General features: G+C 49.5%; 1 protein-coding gene across 1 annotated transcript in view; it reads right to left on the bottom strand.

Moving 5' to 3' along the window:
• LOC119972007 (protein CBFA2T1-like) overlaps window positions 1-23,984 on the bottom strand; it is a 105,956-nt gene that overhangs the window by 32,672 nt on the left and 49,300 nt on the right. The window contains exon 3 of the mRNA XM_038808430.1: window positions 17,469-17,558. Coding sequence (XP_038664358.1) covers window positions 17,469-17,558 — 90 coding nt within the window. The remainder of the gene's footprint in view (window positions 1-17,468; window positions 17,559-23,984) is intronic.

Below are 23,984 nucleotides of genomic sequence, written 5' to 3'. Positions count from 1 at the left end.
AATGATGGTCAGAGGGCAGGTTAATGATGATGGTCAGAGGGCAGGTTATTGATGGTGAGAGGGCAGGTTAATGATGGTGAGAGGGCAGGTTAGTGATGGTGACAGGGCAGGTTAGTGATGGTGAGAGGGCAGGTTAATGGTGGTCAGAGGGCAGGTTAATGATGGTGAGAGGGCAGGTTAATGATGGTCAGAGGGCAGGTTAATGATGGTGAGAGGGCAGGTTAATGATGGTGAGAGGGCAGGTTAATGATGGTCAGAGGGCAGGTTAATGATGATGGTCAGAGGGCAGGTTAATGATGGTGAGAGGGCAGGTTAATGATGGTCAGAGGGCAGGTTAATGATGGTGAGAGGGCAGGTTAATGATGGTGAGAGGGCAGGTTAATGATGGTCAGAGGGCAGGTTAATGATGGTGATAGGGCAGGTTAATGATGATGGTCAGAGTGCAGGTTAATGATGGTGAGAGGGCAGGTTAATGATGGTGAGAGGGCAGGTTAGTGATGGTGAGAGGGCAGGTTAGTGATGGTGAGAGGGCAGGTTAGTGATGGTGAGAGGGCAGGTTAATGATGGTGAGAGGGCAGGTTAGTGATGGTCAGAGGGCAGGTTAGTGATGGTGAGAGGGCAGGTTAGTGATGGTGAGAGGGCAGGTTAATGATGGTGAGAGGGCAGGTTAGTGATGGTCAGAGGGCAGGTTAATGATGGTGAGAGGGCAGGTTAATGATGGTGAGAGGGCAGGTTAATGATGGTGAGAGGGCAGGTTAATGATGGTGAGAGGGCAGGTTAATGATGATGGTCAGAGGGCAGGTTAATGATGGTGAGAGGGCAGGTTAATGATGGTCAGAGGGCAGGTTAATGATGGTCAGAGGGCAGGTCAATGATGAAGGTCAGAGGGCAGGTTAATGATGAAGGTCAGAGGGCAGGTTAATGATGGTGAGAGGGCAGGTTAATGATGGTGAGAGGGCAGGTTAGTGATGGTCAGAGGGCAGGCTAATGATGGTGAGAGGGCAGGTTAATGATGGTCAGAGTGCAGGTTAATGATGGTGAGAGGGCAGGTTAATGATGGTGAGAGGGCAGGCTAATGATGGTGAGAGGGCAGGTTAATGATGAAGGTGAGAGGGCAGGTTAGTGATGGTGAGCGGGCAGGTTAATGATGGTCAGAGGGCAGGTTAATGATGGTGAGAGGGCAGGTTAATGATGGTGAGAGGGCAGGTTAATGATGGTCAGAGGGCAGGTTAATGATGATGGTCAGAGGGCAGGTTAATGATGGTGAGAGGGTTGGTTAATGATGGTCAGAGTGCAGGTTAATGATTGTGAGAGGGCAGGTTAGTGATGGTGAGAGTGCAGGTTAATGATGGTGAGAGGGCAGGTTAGTGATGGTGAGAGGGCAGGTTAGTGATGGTGAGAGGGCAGGTTAATGATGGTGAGAGGGCAGGTTAATGATGGTGAGAGGGCAGGTTAGTGATGGTGAGAGGGCAGGTTAGTGATGGTGAGAGGGCAGGTTAATGATGGTGAGAGGGCAGGTTAGTGATGGTCAGAGGGCAGGTTAGTGATGGTGAGAGGGCAGGTTAATGATGGTGAGAGGGCAGGTTAGTGATGGTCAGAGGGCAGGTTAATGATGGTGAGAGGGCAGGTTAATGATGGTGAGAGGGCAGGTTAATGATGGTGAGAGGGCAGGTTAATGATGGTGAGAGGGCAGGTTAATGATGATGGTCAGAGGGCAGGTTAATGATGGTGAGAGGGCAGGTTAATGATGGTCAGAGGGCAGGTTAATGATGGTCAGAGGGCAGGTCAATGATGAAGGTCAGAGGGCAGGTTAATGATGAAGGTCAGAGGGCAGGTTAATGATGGTGAGAGGGCAGGATAATGATGGTGAGAGGGCAGGTTAGTGATGGTCAGAGGGCAGGCTAATGATGGTGAGAGGGCAGGTTAATGATGGTCAGAGTGCAGGTTAATGATGGTGAGAGGGCAGGTTAATGATGGTGAGAGGGCAGGTTAATGATGGTGAGAGGGCAGGCTAATGATGGTGAGAGGGCAGGTTAATGATGGTGAGAGGGCAGGTTAATGATGGTCAGAGTGCAGGTTAATGATGGTGAGAGGGCAGGTTAATGATGGTGAGAGGGCAGGTTAATGATGAAGGTGAGAGGGCAGGTTAGTGATGGTGAGCGGGCAGGTTAATGATGGTCAGAGGGCAGGTTAATGATGGTCAGAGTGCAGGTTAATGATGGTGAGAGGGCAGGTTAGTGATGGTGAGAGTGCAGGTTAATGATGGTGAGAGGGCAGGTTAGTGATGGTGAGAGGGCAGGTTAGTGATGGTGAGAGGGCAGGTTAATGATGGTGAGAGGGCAGGTTAATGATGGTGAGCGGGCAGGTTAGTGATGGTGAGAGGGCAGGTTAATGATGGTGAGAGGGCAGGTTAATGATGGTCAGAGGGCAGGTTAATGATGGCGAGAGGGCAGGTTAATGATGGTGAGAGGGCAGGTTAGTGATGGTGAGAGGGCAGGTTAATGATGGTCAGAGGGCAGGTTAATGATGAAGGTCAGAGGGCAGGTTAATGAAGGTCAGAGGGCAGGTTAATGATGGTGAGAGGGCAGGTTAATGATGGCCAGAGGGCAGGTTAATGATGAAGATCAGAGGGCTGGTTAATGATGGTGAGAGGGCAGGTTAATGATGGTGAGAGGGCAGGTTAATGATGAAGGTCAGAGGGCAGGTTAGTGATGGTGAGAGGGCAGGTTAATGATGGTGAGAGTGCAGGTTAATGATGGTGAGCGGGCAGGTTAATGATGGTGAGAGGGCAGGTTAGTGATGGTGAGAGGGCAGGTTAATGATGGTGAGAGGGCAGGTTAATGATGGTGATAGGGCAGGTTATTGATGGTGAGAGGGCAGGTTAGCGATGGTCAGAGTGCAGGTTAATGATGGTGAGAGGGCAGGTTAATGATGAAGGTCAGAGGGCAGGTTAGTGATGGTGAGAGGGCAGGTTAATGATGGTGAGAGGGCAGGTTAGCGATGGTCAGAGGGCAGGTTAGTGATGGTGAGAGGGCAGGTTAATGATGGTGAGAGGGCAGGTTAGTGATGGTGAGAGGGCAGGTTAATGATGGTGAGAGGGCAGGTTAATGATGGTGATAGGGCAGGTTATTGATGGTGAGAGGGCAGGTTAGCGATGGTCAGAGTGCAGGTTAATGATGGTGAGAGGGCAGGTTAATGATGAAGGTCAGAGGGCAGGTTAGTGATGGTGAGAGGGCAGGTTAATGATGGTGAGAGGGCAGGTTAGTGATGGTGACAGGGCAGGTTAGTGATGGTGAGAGGGCAGGTTAATGATGGTCAGAGGGCAGGTTAATGATGGTGAGAGGGCAGGTTAATGATGGTCAGAGGGCAGGTTAATGATGGTGAGAGGGCAGGTTAATGATGGTGAGAGGGCAGGTTAATGATGGTCAGAGGGCAGGTTAATGATGATGGTCAGAGGGCAGGTTAATGATGGTGAGAGGGCAGGTTAATGATGGTCAGAGGGCAGGTTAATGATGGTGAGAGGGCAGGTTAATGATGGTGAGAGGGCAGGTTAATGATGGTCAGAGGGCAGGTTAATGATGGTGATAGGGCAGGTTAATGATGATGGTCAGAGGGCAGGTTAATGATGGTGAGAGGGCAGGTTAATGATGGTGAGAGGGCAGGTTAGTGATGGTGAGAGGGCAGGTTAGTGATGGTGAGAGGGCAGGTTAATGATGGTGAGAGGGCAGGTTAGTGATGGTCAGAGGGCAGGTTAGTGATGGTGAGAGGGCAGGTTAATGATGGTGAGAGGGCAGGTTAATGATGGTGAGAGGGCAGGTTAGTGATGGTCAGAGGGCAGGTTAATGATGGTGAGAGGGCAGGTTAGTGATGGTCAGAGGGCAGGTTAATGATGGTGAGAGGGCAGGTTAATGATGGTGAGAGGGCAGGTTAATGATGGTGAGAGGGCAGGTTAATGATGGTGAGAGGGCAGGTTAATGATGGTGAGAGGGCAGGTTAATGATGGTGAGAGGGCAGGTTAATGATGATGGTCAGAGGGCAGGTTAATGATGGTGAGAGGGCAGGTTAATGATGGTCAGAGGGCAGGTTAATGATGGTCAGAGGGCAGGTTAATGATGAAGGTCAGAGGGCAGGTTAATGATGAAGGTCAGAGGGCAGGTTAATGATGGTGAGAGGGCAGGTTAATGATGGTGAGAGGGCAGGTTAGTGATGGTCAGAGGGCAGGCTAATGATGGTGAGAGGGCAGGTTAATGATGGTCAGAGTGCAGGTTAATGATGGTGAGAGGGCAGGTTAATGATGGTGAGAGGGCAGGTTAATGATGGTGAGAGGGCAGGCTAATGATGGTGAGAGGGCAGGTTAATGATGGTGAGAGGGCAGGTTAATGATGGTCAGAGTGCAGGTTAATGATGGTGAGAGGGCAGGTTAATGATGGTGAGAGGGCAGGTTAATGATGAAGGTGAGAGGGCAGGTTAGTGATGGTGAGCGGGCAGGTTAATGATGGTCAGAGGGCAGGTTAATGATGGTCAGAGTGCAGGTTAATGATGGTGAGAGGGCAGGTTAGTGATGGTGAGAGTGCAGGTTAATGATGGTGAGAGGGCAGGTTAGTGATGGTGAGAGGGCAGGTTAGTGATGGTGAGAGGGCAGGTTAATGATGGTGAGAGGGCAGGTTAATGATGGTGAGCGGGCAGGTTAGTGATGGTGAGAGGGCAGGTTAATGATGGTGAGAGGGCAGGTTAATGATGGTCAGAGGGCAGGTTAATGATGGTGAGAGGGCAGGTTAATGATGGTGAGAGGGCAGGTTAGTGATGGTGAGAGGGCAGGTTAATGATGGTCAGAGGGCAGGTTAATGATGAAGGTCAGAGGGCAGGTTAATGAAGGTCAGAGGGCAGGTTAATGATGGTGAGAGGGCAGGTTAATGATGGCCAGAGGGCAGGTTAATGATGAAGATCAGAGGGCTGGTTAATGATGGTGAGAGGGCAGGTTAATGATGGTGAGAGGGCAGGTTAATGATGAAGGTCAGAGGGCAGGTTAGTGATGGTGAGAGGGCAGGTTAATGATGGTGAGAGTGCAGGTTAATGATGGTGAGCGGGCAGGTTAATGATGGTGAGAGGGCAGGTTAGTGATGGTGAGAGGGCAGGTTAATGATGGTGAGAGGGCAGGTTAATGATGGTGATAGGGCAGGTTATTGATGGTGAGAGGGCAGGTTAGCGATGGTCAGAGTGCAGGTTAATGATGGTGAGAGGGCAGGTTAATGATGAAGGTCAGAGGGCAGGTTAGTGATGGTGAGAGGGCAGGTTAATGATGGTGAGAGGGCAGGTTAGCGATGGTCAGAGGGCAGGTTAGTGATGGTGAGAGGGCAGGTTAATGATGGTGAGAGGGCAGGTTAGTGATGGTGAGAGGGCAGGTTAATGATGGTGAGAGGGCAGGTTAATGATGGTGATAGGGCAGGTTATTGATGGTGAGAGGGCAGGTTAGCAATGGTCAGAGTGCAGGTTAATGATGGTGAGAGGGCAGGTTAATGATGAAGGTCAGAGGGCAGGTTAGTGATGGTGAGAGGGCAGGTTAATGATGGTGAGAGGGCAGGTTAGCGATGGTCAGAGTGCAGGTTAATGATGGTGAGCGGGCAGGTTAATGATGGTGAGAGGGCAGGTTAATGATGAAGGTCAGAGGGCAGGCTAATGATGGTGAGAGGGCAGGTTAATGATGGTGAGCGGGCAGGTTAATGTTGAAGGTCAGAGGGCAGGTTAATGATGGTGAGAGGGCAGGTTAATGATGGTGAGAGGGCAGGTTAATGATGAAGGTCAGAGGGCAGGTTAATGATGGTCAGAGGGCAGGTTAGTGATGGTGAGAGGGCAGGTTAATGATGGTGAGAGGGCAGGTTAATGATGAAGGTCTGAGGGCAGGTTAATGAAGGTGAGAGTGCAGGTTAATGATGGTGAGAGGGCAGGTTAGTGATGGTGAGAGGGCAGGTTAATGATGGTGAGAGGGCAGGTTAATGATGGTGAGAGGGCAGGTTAATGATGGTCAGAGGGCAGGTTAATGATGGTGAGAGGGCAGGTTAATGATGGTGAGCGGGCAGGTTAATGATGGTGAGAGGGCAGGTTAATGATGGTGAGAGTGCAGGTTAATGATGGTCAGAGGGCAGGTTAATGATGGTGAGAGGGCAGGTTAATGATGAAGGTCAGAGGGCAGGTTAATGATGGTCAGAGGGCAGGTTAGTGATGGTGAGAGGGCAGGTTAATGATGGTGAGAGGGCAGGTTAATGATGAAGGTCTGAGGGCAGGTTAATGAAGGTGAGAGTGCAGGTTAATGATGGTGAGAGGGCAGGTTAGTGATGGTGAGAGGGCAGGTTAATGATGGTGAGAGGGCAGGTTAATGATGGTGAGAGGGCAGGTTAATGATGGTCAGAGGGCAGGTTAATGATGGTGAGAGGGCAGGTTAATGATGGTGAGCGGGCAGGTTAATGATGGTGAGAGGGCAGGTTAATGATGGTGAGAGTGCAGGTTAATGATGGTCAGAGGGCAGGTTAATGATGGTGAGAGGGCAGGTTAATGATGAAGGTCAGAGGGCAGGTTAATGATGGTGAGCGGGCAGGTTAATGATGGTGAGAGGGCAGGTTAATGATGAAGGTCAGAGGGCAGGTTAGTGATGGTGAGAGGGCAGGTTAGTGTTGGTGAGAGGGCAGGTTAGTGATGGTGAGAGGGCAGTTTAATGATGAAGGTCAGAGGGCAGGTTAATGATGAAGATCAGAGGGCAGGTTAATGATGAAGGTCAGAGGGCAGGTTAATGATGGTGAGAGGGCAGGTTAATGATGGTGAGAGGGCAGGTTAGTGATGATGGTGAGAGGGCAGGTTAGTGATGGTGAGAGGGCAGGTTAATGATGAAGGTCAGAGGGCAGGTTAATGATGAAGATCAGAGGGCAGGTTAATGATGAAGGTCAGAGGGCAGGTTAATGATTGTGAGAGGGCAGGTTAATGATGGTGAGAGGGCAGGTTAGTGATGAAGGTGAGAGGGCAGGTTAGTGATGAAGGTCAGAGGGCAGGTTAATGATGGTGAGAGGGCAGGTTAATGATGAAGGTCAGAGGGCAGGTTAATGATGGTGAGAGGGCAGGTTAGTGATGGTGAGAGGGCAGGTTAGTGATGGTGAGAGGGCAGGTTAGTGATGGTGAGAGGGCAGGTTAATGATGGTGAGAGGGCAGGTTAGTGATGGTGAGAGTGCAGATTAATGATGAAGGTCAGAGGGCGTTAATGATGAAGGTCAGAGGGCAGGTTAATGATGGTGAGAGGGCAGGTTAGTGATGGTGAGAGGGCAGGTTAGTGATGGTGAGAGGGCAGGTTAGTGATGGTGAGAGGGCAGGTTAATGATGGTGAGAGGGCAGGTTAATGATGGTGAGAGGGCAGGTTAATGATGGTGAGAGGGCAGGTTAATGATGGTCAGAGGGCAGGTTAATGATGGTGAGAGGGCAGGTTAGTGATGGTGAGAGGGCAGGTTAATGATGGTGAGAGGGCAGGTTAATGATGGTGAGAGGGCAGGTTAATGATGGTGAGCGGGCAGGTTAATGATGGTGAGAGGGCAGGTTAATGATGGTGAGAGTGCAGGTTAATGATGGTCAGAGGGCAGGTTAATGATGGTGAGAGGGCAGGTTAATGATGAAGGTCAGAGGGCAGGTTAATGATGGTGAGCGGGCAGGTTAATGATGGTGAGAGGGCAGGTTAATGATGAAGGTCAGAGGGCAGGTTAGTGATGGTGAGAGGGCAGGTTAGTGTTGGTGAGAGGGCAGGTTAGTGATGGTGAGAGGGCAGGTTAATGATGAAGGTCAGAGGGCAGGTTAATGATGAAGATCAGAGGGCAGGTTAATGATGAAGGTCAGAGGGCAGGTTAATGATGGTGAGAGGGCAGGTTAATGATGGTGAGAGGGCAGGTTAGTGATGAAGGTGAGAGGGCAGGTTAGTGATGAAGGTCAGAGGGCAGGTTAATGATGGTGAGAGGGCAGGTTAATGATGAAGGTCAGAGGGCAGGTTAATGATGGTGAGAGGGCAGGTTAGTGATGGTGAGAGGGCAGGTTAGTGATGGTGAGAGGGCAGGTTAGTGATGGTGAGAGGGCAGGTTAATGATGGTGAGAGGGCAGGTTAGTGATGGTGAGAGTGCAGATTAATGATGAAGGTCAGAGGGCGTTAATGATGAAGGTCAGAGGGCAGGTTAATGATGGTGAGAGGGCAGGTTAGTGATGGTGAGAGGGCAGGTTAGTGATGGTGAGAGGGCAGGTTAGTGATGGTGAGAGGGCAGGTTAATGATGGTGAGAGGGCAGGTTAATGATGGTGAGAGGGCAGGTTAATGATGGTGAGAGGGCAGGTTAATGATGGTCAGAGGGCAGGTTAATGATGGTGAGAGGGCAGGTTAGTGATGGTGAGAGGGCAGGTTAATGATGGTGAGAGGGCAGGTTAATGATGGTGAGAGGGCAGGTTAGTGATGAAGGTCAGAGGGCAGGTTAGTGATGAAGACCTTAAATGACTGAAGGGGCCGAGGGATTAGTGAAGTTTCCAGAACACGTAATAGATCAGAGAGTATTTTTTTAATTTAAGGTACCCAATCATTTTTTTCCAATTAAGGGGCAATTTAGCGCGGCCAATCCACCTACCCTACACATCTTTGGGTTGTGGGGGTGAGACCCACGCAGACACGGGGAGAATGTGAAAATTCCACACGGACAGTGAAGCAGCAGTGCTAACCACTGCGTAACCGTGAATCCCACAATAGAACAGAGAGTATAGAAGGTGGCAGGAATTTAACTTCAGGCTGAGCAAAAAAGGTGTAACAGTTTTACAATTAAATAAGGGTAACTACAAAGACATGAGGGAGGAGTTGGCCAGAGTTGACTGGAGAAGGAGCCGAGCAGGGAAGATAGTGGAACAGCAATGACAGGGGTTTTGGGGGGTTATTCGGGAGGCACAACAGAAATTCATCCCAAGGAGGAGGAAAGATGCTAAGGGAAGGACAAGGCATCCATGGCTGACGAGGGATGTCAAGGACAGCATAAAAGCAAAAGAAAAGACATGTAAAGTGGCGAGGATTAGTGGGAAGCTGGAGGATTGGGAAGCCTTTAAAAGCGAGCAGAGGACAACTAAAAAAGCAATGAGAAAGAAGATGAAGTATGAGTGCCAGCTAGCCAGTAATATACAAGAAGATAAGAAGAGTTTTTTTCAATATATAAAAGGTAAGGGAGAGGCAAAAATAGACATTGGACCACTGGAAAATGAGGCTGGAGAAGTAGTAAGGGGGAACAAAGTAATGGCAGAGGAACTGAATAGTTACTTTGCATCAGTCTTCACAGTGGAAGACACCAGTGGCATATCAGAACTTCAAGAAAGTCAGGGGGCAGAGGTGAGTGCAGTGGCCATCACTAAGGAGAAGGTTCTGGGGAAACTGAAAGGTCTGAAGGTGGATAAATCATCTGGACTGGATGGACTACACCCGAGGGTTCTGAAGGAGATAGCTGAGGAAATTGTGGAGGCATTGGTGGTGATCTTTCAGGAATCACTGGAGGCAGGGAGGGTCCCAGAGGATTGGAAAATGGCTAATGTAACCCCACTGTTTAAGAAGGGAGGGAGGCAGAACACAGAAAATATCTCTCGTTCATAGATAAGTCAGTCTGGTTAAATGAATGCAAGCAAATTTTTATATTAACTGGAAAATGCTTTCTCCGTGTCTTTTGCAGTGTCCTTGAGCTAGTAGAAGCAAAAATTTCAAGATAAAAGTGACCTCAGATTTTAAAAGTCATTTCAACAGAGGCCTTTGTTGAAATGTTTATTCTCCGACGCCTGGAATAATAATTTTTAATGAGTTAGACGGATCGCATTCTTAAGGGAATCCTTATCTGGATTTAGCCCCTTAATTAGTTTCATTGGTTCTAGTTCTCAGCTGAGAGTCCCTTGATTTGTTCAGCAAATTGTCAGTCACTTAACAGGCGAATGGTTAATTAGACATTAATCAATTATCCCAAGTTAATTAAGTGTCCCATGACTTCTGTCCCACGTTCAAACTCCCTACATCACGTCTGGTTTCAACTATCATATTGTTTCAATCTTGTTGAATGTACTTTCATATCAGCTCATGTCAGAACTTATCGTACATTACTTGTAACATTTGAGACAGCCATGGACAGTATTCATATAATTATAACTTACTCATATTATTTCTACAAATTCAATAATTTTCAAGAATCATTTTAGCTAATATTTTAAAGGACCCCCCTTTATAATTGCTGAATCCAACAGGCCGGTTCGCCTCACTGGTTGTTGGTAAGATTGGTAAGATTTTAGAGTCTATTATTAAGGATGACATTGTGAAGTACTCAGAAGTGCATGGTAAAATAGGACTGAGTCAGCATGGATTCATCAAGGGGAGATCATGCCTGACAAATCTGTTAGAGTTCTTTGAGGAGGTAAGAAGGAAGTTAGACAAAGGGGAACCAGTGGACATGATCTATTTAGATTTCCAGAAGGCCTTTGACAAGGTACCGCATAGGAGACTGTTAAATACACATCTCCAAAAATCTGTCCTGGTCCACCCACGTCGATGCTACCACCAAGAAAGCACAACAGCGCCTATACCTCCTCAGGAAACTAAGGAAATTCGGCATGTCCACATTAACCCTTACCAACTTTTACAGATGCACTATAGAAAGCATCCAATCGGGCTGCATCACAGCCTGGTATGGCAACTGTTCGGCCCAAGACCGCAAGAAACTTCAGAGAGTCGTGAATACCGCCCAGTCCATCACACAAACCTGCCTCCCGTCCATTGACTCCATCTACACCTCCCGCTGCCTGGGGAAAGCGGGCAGCATAATCAAGGATCCCTCCCACCCGCTTACTCACTTTTCCAACTTCTTCCATCGAGCAGGAGAACACGCATGAACAGACTCAAAAACAGCTTCTTCCCCGCTGTTACCAGACTCCTAAACGACCCTCTTATTGACTGACCTCATTAACACTACACCCCTGTATGCTTCATCTGATGCCGGTGTTATTGTGTACCTTGTGTTGCCCTATTATGTATTTTCTTTTATTTCCTTTTCTTTTCATGTACTTAATGATCTGTTGAGCTGCTCGCAGAAAAATACTTTTCACTGTACCTCGGTACACATGACAATAAACAAATCCAATCCAAATCCAAATCCAAGTTAAGAGCCCATGGTGTTCAGGGTAAGATCCTGGCATGGATAGAGGATTGGCTGACTGGCAGAAGGCAGAGAGTGGGGATAAAGGGGTCTTTTTCAGGGTGGCAGCCGGTGACTAGTGATGTTCTGCAAGGATCAATGTTGGAACTACAACTATTCACAATATATATTAATGATCTGGAAGAAGGAACTGATTTTGATTTGATTTGATTTATTATTGTCATATGTATTAGTATACAGTGAAAAGTATTGTTTCTTGCATGCCCTACAGACAACGCATACCTTACATAGGGAAGGAAGGATAGACTGCAGAATATAATGTTACAGTTTTAGCAAGGTGTAGAGAAAAGATCAACTTAATACAGGGTAGGTCCATTCAAAAGTCTGATGGCAGCAGGGAAGAAGCTGTTCTTGAGACGGTTGGTACGTGACCTCAAACTTTGGTATCTTTTTCCTTAAGGAAGGAGGTGGAAGAGAGTATGTCCGGGGTGCGTGGGGTCCTTAATTATACTGGCTGCCTTTCTGAGGCAGCGGGAATTATAGACAGAGTCAATGGATGGGAGGCTGGTTTGTGTGATGGACTGGGCTACATTCACGACCTTTTGTAGTTTCCTGCGGTCTTAGGTAGAGCAGGCTCCATACCAAGCTGTGATACAACCAGAAAGAAAGCTTTCTATGGGGCATCTGTAAACGTTGGTGAGGATCGTAGCTGACATGCCAAATTTCCTTAGTCTTCTGAGAAAGTACAGTCTTTGGTGGGCTTTCTTAACTATAGTGTTGGTGTGGGGGGACCAGGACAGGCTGTTGGTGATCTGTACACCAAAGAACTTGAAGCTTTTGACCCTTTCTACTTCGTTCCCATTGATGTAGACAGGGGCATGTTCTCCACTACGCTTCCTGAAGTCGATGACAATCTCCTTCATTTTGTTGACATTGAGGGAGAGATTATTGTCGTCGCACCAGTTCACCAGATTCTCTATCTCATTCCTCTACTCTGTCTCATCATTGTTTGAAATCCGACCCACTACGGTGGTGTCATCAGCAAATTTGAAAATCGAGTTGGAGGGGAATTTGGCCACACAGTCATAGGTGTATAAGGAGTATAGTAGGGGGCTGAGGACACAGCCTTGTGGGGCACCGGTGTTGAGGATGACCGTGGAGGAGGTGTTGTTGCCTATCCTTACTGATTGGGGCCTGTGGGTTAGAAAGTTCAGGATCCAGTTGCAGAGGGAGGAGCCGAGGCCAAGGCCACGGAGTTTGGAGATGAGTTTCGGAGGTATGATGGTGTTGAAGGCTGAGCTGTAGTCGATAAATAGGAGTCTGACATGGGTGTCTTTGTTATCTAGGTGTTCCAGGGTAGAGTGCAGGGCCATGGAGATGGTGTCTGCTGTGGAACTGTTGTGGATCAAGGCAGTCCGGTAGGCTGGAGTTGATTCGTGCCATGACTAACCTTTCGAAGCACTTCATGATGATGGATGTCAGAGCCACTGGACGATAGTCATTAAGGCACGCGGCTTGACTTTTTGTTGGTACAGGGATTTTTTTTTTTTTTTTTTTTTACAAATTTAGATTACCCAATTATTTTTTCCAATTAAGGGGCAATTTAGTGTGGCCAATCCACCTACTCTGCACATTTTTGGGTTGTGGGGGTGAAACCCATGCAGACACGGGGAGAATGTGCAAACTCCACACGGACAGTGACCCAGAGCCGGGATCGAACCTGGGACCTCAGCGCCGTGAGGCGGTTGTGCTAACCACTAGGCCACCGTGCTGCCCATGTTGGTACAGGGATGATGGTCGTCTTCTTGAAGCAGATAGGGACCTCAGATGTTGTAAAGAGCGGTTGAAGATGTCTGCGAATACCCCCTGCCAGCTGATCCGGGCAAGACCGGAGTGCCCGTCCGGGTACCCCATCCGGGCCAGTGGCTTTCCGTGGGTTGACCTTCGAGAAGGCTGCTCTGACGTCTGCAGTGGGGATCTCAGATACAAGTTCATCCGCGGCTTCTGGGGTGGAGGGCTCGCTCTCGCTGACCTCTTGCTCAAAGCAGACATAGAATGCGTTGAGCTAATCAGGGAGGGGTGCGTTGGAGTCGGCGATTTTACATGCCTTTCATCTTGTAGCCTGTTGTGTCTTGCAGACCTTGCCATAGACGGCGGGGGTCCGTGTGGCTAGCCTGGGACTCGAGCTTGGTCCGGTTCTGTCTTTTGGCATCTTTGATGGATTTCCGTCGGTCATATCTGGCTTTCTTGTAGAGGTCAGGGTCACCTTGAACGCCTCAGACCTAGACTTCAGCAAGCAGTGGATATCCCTGTTCATCCAGGGTTTCCGGTTGGGATTTGCTTCTTTGGCACACAGTCTTCTACACACTTACTAATGAAGTCAGTTACTGTAGTGGGTACTCGTTCAGGCTGGTCGCAGAGATTGTATCCTGATGCATTGATGATATAAAGATCTGGGGCTAGATTCTCCCCTACCCAGTGGGGTGGGGGAGCCCTGGCGGGATGGAGTGGTGTGAACCAATCCGACGTCAGGCCGCCCCAAAGTTGCGGATTTCTCCGCACCTTCAGTGTCCAAGCCCTCACCTTCAGGGGCCAAGCCCTCACCTTCAGGGTCCAAGCCCTCACCTTGAGGGGCTAGGCCGGCGCCTGAGTGCTTCCCGTCCCACCAGCTGGCATGGAAGGCCGGGGCCGAAAGGACATCGCCGGCCGGCGGATGTGCGGGAGCGTCAGTGGCAGCTGACATCATCTCCACGCATGCGCAGGGGAGGGGTCACTTCCACATCGGCCACCGTGGAGGCCCGCGCGGAAGGAGAAGAGTGCCCCCACGGCACAAGCCCGCCTGCGGATCGGTGGGCCCCGATCGCGGGCCAGGCCACCGTGGGGGCACCCCCGGGGCCAGATTGCCCCCCCCCCCCCAGACCCCAGAGCCCGCCCCGCCGCCTGGTCGTGCCGGTAAATACCTTGTTTAGTTCACGCCGGCAGGACCAGCATAACAGCAGTGGGACTTCGGCCCATCGTGGGCCGGAGAATCGTCAGGGGGTCCCGCCGATAAGCACAGCGCGATTCCCGCCCCGCCCAATATCCGGTGCCGGAGAATTCGGCAGCCGGTAGGGGTGGGATTCACGCTGGCCCCCGGCGATTCTCTAACCCGGTGGGGGGGTCAGAGAATCCAGCCCCTGTAGAGGGACAATTTGTGTTGAGGAAGCAGAGAGGCTGCAGAAGGATCTGGGCAGGCTGGGAGACTGGGAATGAAGTGGCAGATGGAATACAATGTGGAAAAGTGTGAGGTGAAATGAAATGAAAATCGCTTATTGTCACGAGTAGGCTTCAAATGAAGTTACTGTGAAAAGCCCCTAGTCGCCACATTCCGGTGCCTGTCCAGGGAGGCTGGTACGGGAATTGAATCGTGCTGCTGGCCTGCTTGGTCTGCTTTCAAAGCCAACTATTTAGCCCAGTGTGCTAAACCAGCCCTTTGGAAGGAAGAATAGAGGCTTAGATTATTTTCTAAATGGGAAAGGCTTCGGGAATCGGAAGCACAAAAGAACTTAGGAGTCTTAGTTCAGGATTCTCTTAAGGTTGGCAGTTAAGAAGGCAAATGCAATTTTAACATTCATGTCAAGAGGGCTAGAATACAAGGCCAGGGATGTACTTCTGAGGCTGTATAAGGCTCTGGTCAGACCCCATTTGGAGTATTGTGAGCAGTTTTGGGCCCCGTATCTAAGGAAGGATGTACTGGCCTTGGAAAGGGTCCAGAGGAGGTTCACAAGAATGATCCCTGGAATGAAGAACTTGTCGTATGAGGAACGGTTGAGGACTCTGGGTCTGTACTCGTTGGAGTTTAGAAGGATGAGGGGGGGATCTTATTGAAACTTGCAAGATACTGCGAGGCCTGGATAGAGTGGACGTGGAGAGGATGTTTCCACTTGTAGGAAAAACTAGAAACAGAGGACACAATCTCAGAGTATAGGGATGGTCCTTTAAAACAGAGATGAGGAGGTATTTGTTCAGCCAGAGGGTGGTGAATCTGTGGAACTCTTTGCCGCAGAAGGCTGTGGAGGCCAAATCACTGAGTGTCTTTAATACAGAGATCGATAGGTTCTTGATTAATAAGGGGATCAGGGGTTATGGGGAGAAGGCAGGAGAATGGGGATGAGAAAATATCAGCCATGATTGAATGGCGGAGCAGACTCGATGAGCCGAGTGGCCTAATTTTGCTCCTATGTCTTATGGTTTTATTGTCTAACAGGCGCCGGAGTGTGGCGACTAGGGGCTTTTCACAGTAACTTCATTGCAGTGTTAATGTAAGCTTACTTGTGACAAATTGAATTGAAAATCGCTTATTGTCACAAGTCGGCTTTATAAATAATAAAGGTTATTATTATTATTGTAAGAAGTCTTACAACACCAGGTTAAAGTCCAACAGGTTTGTTTCAAACACGAGCTTTCGGAGCACGGCTCCTTCTTCACCTGAAGAAGGAGCCGTGCTCCGAAAGCTCGTGTTTGAAACAAACCTGTTGGACTTTAACCTGGTGTTGTAAGACTTCTTACTGTGCTCACCCCAGTCCAACGCCGGCATCTCCACATCATGGCTATTATTATTATTGGAAGAGACAATCTGAAATAAAGGGTAAAATTCTTCAAGGGGGTGCAGGAGCTGATGGTTCCGGGTGTATCTGTGCGTACCTATTGAGGTGGAGAGAGCAGTTAATAAAACAGAGAGTATTTTGGGATGTTTTAATAGGGGCGCAGAGTACAAGAGGAAGGAGGTGATGCTGAACCTATACAGACACTAGTTACACCTCAGCTGGAATATTGTGTCCAGTTCTGGGGGCCACACTATAGGAAGGATGTGAACACATTGGAGAGAGAGCAGGAGAGGTTTATAAGAATGGTTTGGGGGTGAGAAACTTCAGTTATGAGGACAGATTGGAGAGGTTGGGACTGTTCCCCTTGGAGAGAAGAAGGCTGAGAGGAGATTTGATCGAGATGTTGAAAATAATGGGGGGGGATGGACAGAGTAGACGGGGAGAAACTGTTCCCCCTCGAAAAAGGACCGAGAACGAGAGGACACAGATTTAAAGTGATTTGCAAAAGAAGCAAATGTGATGTGAGAATAAACTTTTTCACACAGAGAGTTTGGATTTGGAGTGTGCGGCAAGAAAATATGGTGGGGGCAGTTCAATCAGACATTCCAGAGGACAGAAGATGATGATTTGAATAGAAGCAATTGTGCTGGGATTCAGGAAAAAGACAAGAGAATAACACAAAGCCATGGGGCGAAATTCTCCCAAAACGGGAGAAATCGTCAAACTGCCGTAAAACCCGGGCGGGTTTTACGGCATCGCGCCCCTTCCCGACGGGGGACCGATTCTGGTCCCCGGTCGGGGCTAGCAGCCCGACGTCGGAGGCTCCGACAAGTCGGGCTTAACGAAAATTGTTAAGCCCGCTTGTTGGACTTAGCGCCGGCTGACGCGTCATATGACGTCAGCCGCGCATGCGCAGGTGGGAAGACTCCAACCCGCGCATGCGCGGGTGACGTCATCGCGTTTTTGCGCGAAACCCGCGCATGCGCGGTCCGGGTTGCCCCTCAGCCGCCCCGCGTATTGATACTGCGGGGCGGCGGAAGGACAAATAGTGCGCGGGCATCGGGCCCGCTGCCCGCGATCGGTGGGCACCGATCGCGGGCCCATGGCACCCTTGGCACGGCCGTGGTACTGCCGTGCCAATCGGTGCCATGGTTATTTTTTGCGAGTTTGTCACGACGTTTTTACGAACGGCAGGACCAGGTGTGTTTGCCGTTCGTAAAAAGGTCGTAAAGGGCTGGGACTTCGGCCCTTCTAACAGCTGTGAATCGCTGCCGGCCGTAAAAAAACGGCGGCAGCGATTCGTGTCGGGATTTCGGCGGGGGGGGGGAGAATAGCGGGAGGGCGTCAAAAAAGTCGGGAAGGCCCTCCCGCTATTCTCCCACCCGTCGTGGGGGGGGGGAGAATTTCGCCCATGCTTTTTGGAGACCTGGTGCAGACATGATGGGCCCAATGTCCTCCTTCTGTCACAGTTTTGTGATTCTGGGGGTGGGGGTGAGTGAGAGGAGAAAGTTGCAGGGTGAAGGGAAGAGAAAGAGGCTGCTCCGGGAGGGGTGAAAGCAGGGGTTCAGTGTAAAGTTAAAACTCAACTTTATGAGTTTGGAGCACTCGAACTCCTCAGCATCAATGCAGTTCTGGGTGACAAATCTCATCCCTTAAGACTGGGACCTGACCCAGGACAGAGGATAAAATGGAGCTGTTCCCTACCTTCAGGAAAGGAATGACGAAAGGTCTCAGGGGGAAGTTAGTTGCTTCCTGCAGGTTTGAATGAAACTCCTCAATGGACCAGGTTGAATCCTGCAACATAATAATAACATGTGACCATGTCAGATCCCCCAAAACAGCCACATATTGACATCATGAGCAGATAGATAGTGCATCATTATTGTATTACATAGATGTACCGAAGATAGCCATGGACAGACACAGAACCAAAATGGCAAATAGTTTCTGCAGCTGGAAAAGAGCTGGGCCATCTGAGACACTGGACACGAGCATCAACTAAATTTATAATTCTCAAATGAATAGTAGATGATCTGTTACAGTTACTGTTATTGTTGCAGCTGCAACACACAATGAACATCAAATGAATGGTGGGTGACAGGGTGGAGAGGTGAGAGGGAGGCAGGATTTCTGAGAGAAGGATAGATCAGTCATTTTTCAATTTTATTTAGCTACAGGAGTGGCCCAAGGAAGGAAATATTGCAAATATTGCAACCTTTTCCAAAGATAAAAGAGAAGGATAAAGCTAGCAATTAAAAGGCAGTTATTTTAAGGTCTATGTTGAGGAAGGTTCGAGATGTTTTAGGCACCGGTTTAGCTCAGTTGGCTGGGCAGCTAGTTTGTGATGTAGAGCAAGGCCAACAGCCTCCGGTCCCTGTCTGTGTGGAGTCTGCACGCTCTCCCCGTGTCTGTGAGGGTTTCCTCTGGGTGCTCTGGATTCCTCCCACAGTCCAAAGGTGTGCAGGTTGGTGGATTGGCCGTGATCAGTGTGCGGAGTTACAGGGACTGGGAGGTGCTCTTTCAGAGGGTCGGTGCAGGCTCGATGAGGATTGTAGGGATTCTATAGATTTCCCCATAGAATCCCCTCCACTATTCAATGAGACCCTGACTGATCTGATCATAATCCCCAACTCCACTTTCTCATACACCTTGATTCTCTCACTGACTAACAATCTGTCTCTCTCAGCCTTGAACATACTTAACGACCCGGCCCCTACAGCTCTCTGCGGTAACGGCCCGGCCCCTACAGCTCTCTGCGGTAACGGCCCGGCCTCTACAGCTCTCTGCGGTAACGGCCCGGCCCCTACAGCTCTCTGCGGTAACGGCCCGGCCCCTACAGCTCTCTGCGGTAACGGCCCGGCCTCTACAGCTCTCTGCGGTAAGGTCCCGGCCTCTACAGCTCTCTGCGGTAACGGCCCGGCCCCTACAGCTCTCTGCGGTAACGGCCCGGCCCCTACAGCTCTCTGCGGTAACGGCCCGGCCCCTACAGCTCTCTGCGGTAAGGGCCCGGCCCCTACAGCTCTCTGCGGTAACGGCCCGGCCCCTACAGCTCTCTGCGGTAACGGCCCGGCCCCTACAGCTCTCTGCGGTAACGGCCCGGCCCCTACAGCTCTCTGCGGTAACGGCCCGGCCCCTACAGCTCTCTGCGGTAACGGCCCGGCCCCTACAGCTCTCTGCGGTAACGGCCCGGCCCCTACAGCTCTCTGCGGTAACGGCCCAGCCTCTACAGCTCTCTGCGGTAACGGCCCAGCCTCTACAGCTCTCTGCGGTAACGGCCCGGCCACTACAGCTCTCTGCGGTAACGGCCCGGCCCCTACAGCTCTCTGCGGTAACGGCCCGGCCCCTACAGCTCTCTGCGGTAACGGCCCGGCCCCTACAGCTCTCTGCGGTAACGGCCCGGCCTCTACAGCTCTCTGCAGTAACGGCCCAGCCCCTACAGCTCTCTGCGGTAACGGCCCGGCCCCTACAGCTCTCTGCGGTAACGGCCCAGCCCCTACAGCTCTCTGCGGTAACGGCCCGGCCCCTACAGCTCTCTGCGGTAACGGCCCGGCCTCTACAGCTCTCTGCGGTAACGGCCCGGCCTCTACAGCTCTCTGCGGTAACGGCCCGGCCTCTACAGCTCTCTGCGGTAACGACCCGGCCTCTACAGCTCTCTGCGGTAACGGCCCAGCCCCTACAGCTCTCTGCGGTAACGGCCCGGCCTCTACAGCTCTCTGCGGTAACGGCCCGGCCCCTACAGCTCTCTGCGGTAACGGCCCGGCCCCTACAGCTCTCTGCGGTAACGGCCCGGCCTCTACAGCTCTCTGCGGTACAGAATTCCACAGATTCACTCCCCTCTGAGAGAAGATATTCCTCCTCATCTCTGTCTGAAATGGGTGACCCCTTACTCTGAGATTCTGCCCTCTGGTCCCAGACTCTCCCACACGGGGAAACATCCTCACAGCATCGTCCCTGTCAAACCCCCTGAGACTCCGATATGTCTCAATAAGGTCGTCTCTCATTCGTCTAAACTCCAATGAGTACAGGCCCAACCTACTCAACATCTCCTCATAAGGAAACCCCTCCATACCCGGGATCAAGCGAGTGAACCTTCTCTGGACATCTTCCAATGGCGGTGTATGTTTCCCAGCGTGGGTTCAATTCCTGTACCGGCTGAGGTTATCCATGAAGACCCCGCCTGCTCACCCTTGCCCCTCGCCTGAGGTTAGGTTAGGTGACGTTCAGGTTCAATCACCCAGGGCCGGCTCAAGGTACCGGCAACTCGGGCAGTCGCCCGGGGCGCCATGTGCTAGGGGGGCGCCATCAAGTCTATGTCTATGTATTTGCATTATGTATTTCTGTATGTCCCTATGTGTTTCATGGTACAGGTGACAATAAATCAAATCTAATTAATTCAGTGGCCGAAAGGTTGTAAGATTCTAAGGACAATCTGCGCATTTGCAACATGTTGCCTCCGCTTGATGGCAGCTACGCATGCTCAGTAGCTGCCTACGCGCAGCCCGGAGTCACGTGAGGTGCTCCTTCAGCCGCGGCCCCGCCCCCTGTGCGGCCGCCATGTTGATTGGCCTCGGCCGCCTGCCGGTCTGGTTCAGCCGCTGGCGGCTGCTCAGTGTCTGTGTGAGGCAGTGGCTGCACGGAGGGTCCTCGGCGGGAGGAGGGCCGCCGAGGGGAGCAGGAAAAGGCTATCCGCAGCGGGGAAAGGTGATGGAGCGCAGCGCTGGAGGCCTTTCAAATTGGCACGTAAGGGCGCCGAAGTTCAGCTTGCCCAGGGCGCCAGCAACCCTAGGGCCGCTGCTGCAATCACCACCAGTCTGCTCTCCCGCTCAAAGCAGAAAGCAGCCTCTGGTCACCTGGGACTACGGCGACTTTACTTTTACTTTATTTTCATAAACAATCAACCAGGAGAGAATTAACAGCCACGTGTGAGCAGTGGCCAATAAAAGAGAGGCAGCATAGATTTGTTTAGGGAAAATAGTGTTTGACATAAATGAGTTTGGGAATGAGGTGATAGAGAGAGTAGCATTGATGGTGTGTTTGTGGCCAAGTCATTTGCGTTTGAAAAAGTATCACGTAGTGAGCCTAGGGCAAATGGGAGAAGGGAGGGAACCAAACGTTCCGATTCTTCACATCACAGAACAATTTCATGACAGGTTCTGTGGAGTAGAATGAGAAAAATGCCCAAGCCAATTGGCCATGGTTATGTTTTGACTTGAACATCAGGAATATTTTTGAGTTGATGATTATTTACAGAGAAACAGGTTCCATCCAACTACTCAACCAGTTTACCAACAATGTCGAACAGGAGCAAGCAGATCCTTGAATCACTATTAAGGAATGGGTTGAGAAACATTCCAATTAGATGTCTCATTGATCCAATATTTGGCACTGTGTAAAGAAGCTAAGGTGGGCTTTGGGCAATGTGATGTGATGATAGAGTTTGGTGCTGAGTGTGATCAAAGAACAATAAAGGTGTTTGGGAAAAGGAGCAGATCTCTTGACTCTTTACTCAACAGCAGCCTGGGGCTAACATTGGCAGCAGAGGATGGTTCCTGTGCCAATGTAAAGGGTTGAAAGATACTTTGCCAGGAAAATAATAATAATTTTTTTTTCAACCAAGGAGTGAGTGAGAAGGAAAAAGAAAATCTGTCTGAAGCTGGGATAAAGATGTCCGGATATGACTATCCGCCATTACTATCTGAAAGGGGATGGTACGACCAATGGAGAAGTGCAGTAGTTATGTAGCCTTGGGAAAGAGGAAACAAGGTATGGCATTGGCTCTTTCTCCACCTTATGACAGTATAATCCGAAGCAAAGTGTTTTCTGAACTGGAATTGGAAGAGTTAGACTCAGAAGAAGGTCTGGATATTCTATTGCGTTTTATGGATAAGATTTATCAAAAGGATGACTTGTTAAGTGCGTATGAAGCCTGGTCAGAGTTCGATAGATTCCGGAACACAGGGGATATCTCTATTGAGGACTATATACTGGAATTTATCAGCCTATACAGAAGGCTGCACAAACACTGCCTGGAATTTCCACAGTCTGTGTTGGCATTGAAGTTACTGGACTGTGTTAGAGTGACCAATATGGATAGACTCCTGGTTTGGACTAGAGTTCAGTTTGTGGATAATGATGGCCTTATTCGATCAGATGATAGAGGCCTTAAAGAAGTTCCTGGGGAAACATTCAATTCCTGTGGCTCTTATGTCACAAATGGGTCAGTCAGCAATAAAGCAGACTATGGAAGATACACTATTGACAGGATGGCGAGATCGTACGGCTACAAACAGGTTACGAGAATATGGAAGGAGATCGGGACCCGGAAATTATGAGGACAGAAACTCATTTAAAACTTAAAATAGGAGGAGGGACATGGAGAATGGAAATAGAAAAATGAACCCCAGAAATACCCGGGGCATGATAAATCGATGTTTTCGATGTGACTCTCAATGCCATTATGCTTTCAACTGTCCAACACGTTATAATAATGTTTGAAGCGACACATGACACGGAAGAGTCAGACGAGGAAAAAGATAGTGACCAGAAAGAAGGCATTGTCCTATTAACAAGCAGTTTTACGGCGGTAATGAGGGTGTTGGTTGCAGAATCCTTTAACTGTGCTGTATTGGACAGTGGCTGCACATCTACTGTGTGTGGGATTGACTGGTTAAAATGTTAGCTGGACTCTTTGAATGCTGAAAATCGTAACAAGGTTAAGGAATTTGAAAGTTCCACAAGTTTCAGGTTTGGGGATGATAATACTCTGAAGTCGCTGAAAAGAGTGGTGATCCCTTGCAATATTGTCAGAGTGAATCATTTCATTTGCACGGATGTTGTATCAAGTGAGATACCTTTGCTTCTGAGCAGACTGTCGATGAAGAAAGCACACATGAAGCTGGATATGGAATGGAACAGGATAAGGCAACAGTGTTTGGAAAGACGGTGGACTTACAATTTACACAGTCGGGACACTATTGTATTCCATTACTGCCAAATAATATTTCAGGTGCAGTTGTTAAAGATGTGTTATTGGCAGCTGGAAATGGGACTTCAGCTTATAAAAAGATAGTTGTATTAAAACTGCCATCCCGATTTTTATCGGGAGCGGAGAATACCGCCCATAATGAGGGCAAATAAAGCGTTGGTCAAACTAAAAATGGAGGAGTGTGTTTTGAGGTTCCCACTTTTAGTTAATCTTAGGCACTTAACTCATAGTTTATAGTGATGCATCCTATGCAAATTTATGTGATAGGGTTTCAAGCGCAGGAGGTTTTATAATTTTCCATATGGGGAACAATGGTAAATGTTGCCCTCTTGTGTGGGAAACAAAGAAAATAAGGAGAGTGGTCAAAAGCACTTTGGCTGCTGAGACGTTAAGCCTTGTAGAGGCGGTGGATATGGTCCTTTATATATCTCAGATATTGACAGAAATGTTGGGATTAGGGGATTTGGGTAATATACCTATTGACTGTCACATTGACAATAAATCCCTGTGGGAAAATGTGCACTCTACAAAAAGTGTCGATGAGAAAGGCTAAGGATAGACATCGCAAGTTTGAAGCAGATATTGTACAGAGTGGGAGTAGCAAAAATTAAATGGGTCGACAGTAGCTATCAATTATCAGACTGTTTTACAAAAGGAGGGGCTAGTTCACAGAAACCTTTGGATATTGTTAATGAAGGGCACCTGTTTCTGTGACTATTTTGTTTTGTTTTTCTTCCAAAAAAAAAGGAAAAAAAAGAGGGGGGAAATTGCGTGTGTGTTTTTGAGTTTCTTGTAATTGTGTTTTCACCAAATTAGTTTTTTTCTCCAAGGAAGGGGGAGACTGTTAAGGAATTATCATCGAATTTACAGTGCAGAAGGAGGCCATTCAGCCCATCGAGTCTGCACCGGCTCTTGGAAAGAGCATCCTACCCAAGGTCAACACCTCCACCCTATCCCCATAACCCAGTAACCCCACCAAACACTAAGGGCAATTTTGGACACTAAGGGCAATTTACCATGGCCAATCCACCTAACCCGCACATCTTTGGACTGTGGGAGGAAACCGGAGCACCCGGAGGAAACCCATGCACACACGGGGAGGATGTGCAGACTCCGCACAGACAGTGACCCAAGCCGGAATCGAAACTGGGACCCTGGAGCTGTGAAGCGATTGTGCTATCCACAATGCTACCGTGCTGCCCCAAATTAGATGTCTCATTGATCCAATAATTGGC

This window comes from Scyliorhinus canicula, chromosome 9 (assembly GCF_902713615.1).
Source record: "Scyliorhinus canicula chromosome 9, sScyCan1.1, whole genome shotgun sequence".
Classification (NCBI taxonomy): Eukaryota; Metazoa; Chordata; class Chondrichthyes; order Carcharhiniformes; family Scyliorhinidae; genus Scyliorhinus; species Scyliorhinus canicula.
Note: the sequence above shows the minus strand (reverse complement) of the source record. Positions and strands in the feature narration are given on the sequence as shown.